Genomic DNA, 5,751 nt, shown 5'->3' with positions numbered 1-5,751 from the left:
TAGGGAAATAGCCAGCTGCAGTCAATCTCCTCATAAATGATTGTATTGGATTTAAAGACTTCTCAACATTTCCGGAGTGCAGGCTCCTGGGCCAAGTGGAGTCAGTAACCCAGCACCAGAGTGCACCTGCTTCTATTTAGACGCTGCTCCGTCACATATGTGCTGTACAGCCTTCCTTAGAGGCTCCTCGCTGTCTTTAACAGCAAGAAATGTCCAGCACATTCTCAGACCTCTGCCTGCTTCCTCAGGCTCTCTCCTAAGTAAAATACTTGGACTTGGTGCTGCAGAGCACAGCCGTTGACTTTAGATTTAACAAGCAAAATGAGTCCATTGTCATGAAGGTGATGTAATATTGTCTCTCTGCATAACAAATAGGTACAAAATCCTCTCCACTGTTGTTCTCCTGCATCTCCAAGATGGAGAAATACACTGGCAAAGGCTTCAGAGCTTGTGCTTTGAGGGTATCTGGGAGGCAGACCATCATTTCAAAGGAGGGAGTGCAGCTCATCAGTAACGTGGTCAATCGCATTGCCAGTGCTTAAATAGTGGTTGGAAACACCAGTGGCTGAGCAGTGTTGCCTGAGAGATGAAGATGCTCTGCCTGCCAGCTTCAAAGCCATTGCCTTGATGTGGCCACTGACAATCTCAGTAACATGCTTATTAGTGAGAATTAAGAACTGAAGCTACTGCTTCTTTAGACAGGAGGAGAGGAGGCTTCTGGAACATAATAAATAAATCAGAAGCACTTTGACATCTTCAAAGGGTTTTGTTTGAAATACTGGCTTTTCTCCTGGGGACCCTCTTAGCCCCAGTCTTTCTTCTTTGAGATAATTAATTCAAGCTGCTCTACATGTTTGATTTTGCCACAGTGAACAGAACTGGTCTGAGTGGCAGGGAAGTCTTGCAAGATCCTGTGACTCTTCTAGGTCAGCCTCCCACACAGCTCCCTGGAGTTTCTTACATGAGACAGAACAGCGTTTCCCCAGCAATGTGTTTAGACCGTTGATGCTGAAGGAGTTGGACCATGGATTGTGTTTGGACTCATGTTCAAAAGAGTCCTACTAATTGACCTATACTTTGGCTGTAATGAACTGGTAATCCTTGTATGACATGATATACCAGATGCTGGCTGTACAGGGTCAATAGACCTGCACACAGTTGAAAAGTACAACTGCCTTTAACATTGTCTGAATATTCTGTTTTTTCCCATCAATGTGGATTGTTTTCTTCTGTTTTCCAGTCTATCACTGGTCAGCCCAAGTCTGATTTTCATGGAATCATAGAACCATAGAATGGTTTGGGTTGTAAAGGACCTTAAGATCATCCAGTTCCAACCCCCTGCCATGGGCAGGGACACCTTCCACTAGAGCAGGTTGCTCCAAGCCCCTGTGTCCAACCTGGCCTTGAACACTGCCAGGGATGGGGCAGCCACAGCTTCTCTGGGCACCCTGTGCCAGCGCCTCAGCACCCTCACAGGGAAGAATTTCTTCTTAATATCAAATCTCAATCTCCCCTCTTTCTGTTTGAAGCCATTCCCCTTGTCCTGTCACTACATGCCCTTGTAAAAAGTCCCTGTTGTAGCCCCTTTAGGTAGCAGAAGACTGTTAAAAGGTCTCCCCAAAGCCTTCTCTTTCCCACTGCAGAGACTGACCTTTTCATCCATATTACCAGAGCACTGGTTTTGTTTTCATGTTTATGAATGTTTTTGCCCTAACTGACTTCTGAAATCCAGAGTTTTTTCATGAAAGGAGGAGTTGGACTTTCTCTTTATGGCCTGTGGCTGATACTTCCCGTATTCATGAAGTTTGCTTCAAAACAGGAGTGCATGTGGCTCCCTACATGCACCTGGGGCTTAGCAGAGAGAAGGAAGACATTGTCCCTCACCCAAGAAGTCTTCAGTTTCCATGAAATTTGACCTGATAGTCATATATAGACCTGATAGATAGGAAAAGAGACTGATTCATTCATCAGGAAGGGAGGATAGGATGTTCACAGTGTGTAATTAGAAAGCTGATGGCTGGTGCAATGTTATTTCCTCTGTAGTCAAGTGGCGTTTGTTTGCCTATAGCTTTTATCCTTATGATTCTGAAAATATCCCAGTTTGATGAATTCTGATGTACAGAAGAATAGCATAAGTCTCGTTCTGCTCACGCCAACCTAATACCTGTGTAACTGTGTTGTCTGTAGCACAGTTACTCTTTGTATACCCTTGTGAACCAGCCTCGTAGTTTTCATGCCAGGGCTTGTTCCATCGTGTCCACCAGGCTTTGAATGCTTGACATCCATGTCACTGCTCTATTCATGCTGTAGCTGAAGTGTGTGGTAGCACTGACATTCAGGATCTTCTCCTCATCATTTGATGTTAGGATGTCCACATCCATGCAGCAGTGGCTGTTCCCATTCCTCTCTCCTAACCTCCTCCTCTGGGCCGAGCCAGTAGCAATCCTCAGTTGCACATAGCTCCCTAGCTGCAGTTTCTCTAAATGTGGGATTCCTGGTTACAGACATTAGTTCTTTGGTAGATACTAAACTGTTTCTCTCATCTTGTCATAGGATTGTGCTGATGGATGATGCTATGGATTGCCTGATGTCTTTCTCTGATTTCCTCTTTGCTTTCCAGATCCAGTTCTACTACTCAGGTAAATGCTGGGAAGCTCCTGAATTCCCCCACCAGTATAGCATTACATCTTTACAGCTTCCCAAGCCCTGTGCTTTTTTGAAACTTGTAAGGATATAGTTTTTCACAGAAAATATATAGATAATACAATCTACAGACAAGATGCCAAGAGATTAGAAGGCTTCATAAGGAGGTTCCAAATTTTTGTGACTAACGAGATACCTGTAACTGTTATGATTTACACACATATTTGTTTTTAGCCTTGAGACATGAATTCCCAGCTTTATCTAGAGTTTGTTAACACGTAACAATTAACTTCTACTAGAACATTATTTTTTCCTTTCCTTAATACAACATTTCTGCCTCTGTAATATTGGTCCCTGCTGGAGATAGGGTAAGAAAAGCCCAACCAGCTGGTGCCTTGAAAGGAAAAGGAACTGAACAGTTCTTCCCCCTAAGGCTCACCCAACTATGAGCTGATTTCAGCTCAGAGTGTTTCTGAACTGGGTATCATTTCCATGGGGTGAGGGCCCCCAGTGGACTCGGCTCCCAAGAACTTCTCCAGCCTCCCCTTGAAATCACATAAACTTGTAGCCTCCACTCCTTTTGTCAAGGAGTTGCAGGTCTGCCACTAGTCCCTCTGGTTTGGTTTGAGAGCCCCTAGTTGGAAGTGAACAGTTAATCCTCATGTACCTTCTTCAGGTTGCTGGTCATTCATCATATTCTACCCCCGTCCCCCTGTTTGAGTTTAACTAGATGGGATACTTCTTTTAAAATGCCTGACAGGAAAGGTATAAATCACATAATCAAATTCGTGTGTTTGTGTGTATTTACATATGCTCACCCACACGTATACAGCTGTAAAAATCCCCTAAACTGAAGTTCATGAGACATGGGGGAGGAACTTGGATGAGCATTCAGGTGCTTGTTCTGTACAGGGAGACTGCTTTAAAATACATTGGCCTGTTTGTCCCCCTGAAATGTGGTTGAGGAAATGGAATCTCATTCAGGGAACTGCTCAAGTGGGAAGAAAAAGAAGGAATATCAAAGTAAGATATGCTCCCAAGCGCTGGGGACTGCGGGGGTGCCACTTCGATCCCCGCACACAGCAACATAAGCTCAGGGATTCCTGTCCACTCGCACTGAAATAGCTCCCTCTGATGGACGTAGCTCACAGTTGGCCTCGAACAGGCAAAAGGGGCCAGGTTTGGATACTGGGAGGCACTGGCTAGAAGCTGCGGTGGAGCATAGTCTGTGGTCAGAGAGTAGACTTGGGTGGCCTGATGATCTGATCCAAGCTGTCAGCTCCCATCTTTCTAGCAGTTAAAAGTCAGCAAATACAAAAGTCTCTTTTTCTCAGTACTTGTCTGTATGGACTTCCCCGTAAGTCCCCTGTGCGTATCACAACATTATCCATGACAATTTGTCAAAGAAAAACAGTTCAGTGAGTTTGGGTTGGGCAGAACCAGGCTTGTAATTCCTTGAGCCAGGGACAGCAAATGTGTTTGGAAAGTTGTTCTCTGCTAAAACAAATATTTCCACTGCGCTGCAGAGCCTCGGCACAGCCTGAGGGCCCGCTGACATCCTGCCTTCCCTCCCCACCCGCCTCACACACAGCGTTACACTTCCATTCACTCGGGGCTGAAATGCCACTGGAATCCTCACAAGCCCTCCCTTGTGTACACACACTCAACCAGGCCGTCCCTGTCCTGCTCAGCCAGGCACAACGCACACACGCAGCCCGTCGTACGCTCTCCCACCAACCCACACACATGCAAACCACTCCAAATGGAATCTAGATTTGTAAACTGCTGACCACATCCATAAACAAACTTGTTTAAAATTAGACTCTTGCAGTAAACAGTGGGTAGTATGAGGAGCCTGGGGAGAGGCTTTCTGCCAACTCTAGCCCTGACCTGCCCTGGCCCTTCCTCTAGATCCCACGTTATATTTACTTTGGAGCAGCACAGAGGCAAGCTGGGATACAGCCTGGAGCCCTGACTAACTTGCTCCCTGTCCTCTTGTTGCAGTTCCATATAGTTTGTTCCTAACTTGGATGAGTTCTTAATCAGTGGCAAGAGATGGAGAAGGAGAACTTTTTAGGCTTTGCAAACCAGTTTTGTGTTCAAGGTTAACTTTCTCATTCCACTGTTTTATCCATGTGCCAGCTAGTCTCTGTTTCCTTGAGAAGAATTCTTGTTCAACAGAGTAAGTAAGTGGCCTCTCATAATCATTATGACAGGAAGAAGCCAGCAACTTATATGGAAATGGCTGTTTGTGCCTGTATAATTACCTGATCTGGCTATGCAGGACACTGTAATGTGGTGCTTATTTCCCGTTGGTGCTATGTAAAACACTAAAACACAGAGCAGGGAATGACAGTTTAATCCCAGGTCTGGTAGGTCAGGAGGATGCTTTGCTGGTTATAGCCTTGAGTTTTTAAGTAACCTTCTGTTTGTTTCAGAGTTCCTGGAAAGTGTGGCTGCTATTTATCAAGACCTACTGGCTGGTAAGAATCCAAATACTGTGATTGTGCCAACATCATCCTCTGGGCAACATCGGCAGCGCCAGCCCCCAAATGACTCCAGCCCACTTGATGGGGTAGAGGCATCTCTCTTCTACCAGTGCCTAGAGTCCTTGTGTGACAGATCAAAATACAGGTATGAATGGAGTCCAAAACACAGATTTGAAGTCTGTCTATGGAGACCCTTTGTAAGGTTGGTGCTGTGAAGAAATACAGGACTTTGAACAAGCTCTAACTCCCAAATAGATCTCATTGGAGAAGTATAAAGGGAGAGATCACACTAAACCACTTTAACCAAAGGAGAGGAGCAATTTCGTGGACCTAAGAAACATGGGATTTGAGCTGATTCTTGAAGTAATGGATTGAGTTGGGTCTCTCCTTTCCTTATCACTTCGGCATTGACACTTTCATCAAGGAGAGAGCCATCTACCATCATGAGTTAACTAGAGGAGATAGATAAAGAAGTGCAGTTGAGTTCTTGGGAGTTGAAGCCCAGGAAAGGCCCACTGGGGTGGATGGAGTTTGAAGCCTCAGAACCTAGACAGGATCACACTGTTGGTCTGTACCCAAGCCTGTGATGGAGCTGGTCTCCAGTTACAGATCCCAGGCA

At 45.3% G+C, this 5,751-nt stretch overlaps 1 protein-coding gene across 1 annotated transcript in view; it reads left to right on the top strand.

Annotated features, from left to right (window-relative positions):
• LOC104404918 (chromosome unknown open reading frame, human C11orf49) overlaps positions 1 to 5,751 on the top strand; it is a gene marked incomplete at its 5' end in the record, with an annotated part of 14,126 nt that overhangs the window by 3,222 nt on the left and 5,153 nt on the right. The window contains 2 exons of the mRNA XM_010013461.1: positions 2,554 to 2,639; positions 5,082 to 5,277. Of these exons, the coding sequence (XP_010011763.1) occupies positions 2,554 to 2,639; positions 5,082 to 5,277 (282 nt within the window). The remainder of the gene's footprint in view (positions 1 to 2,553; positions 2,640 to 5,081; positions 5,278 to 5,751) is intronic.

The sequence above is a fragment of the Nestor notabilis genome, unplaced genomic scaffold (assembly GCF_000696875.1).
Source record: "Nestor notabilis isolate BGI_N333 unplaced genomic scaffold, ASM69687v1 scaffold21014, whole genome shotgun sequence".
Lineage (NCBI taxonomy): Eukaryota > Metazoa > Chordata > Aves > Psittaciformes > Psittacidae > Nestor > Nestor notabilis.
This window is presented reverse-complemented; position numbering and strand designations above follow the sequence as displayed.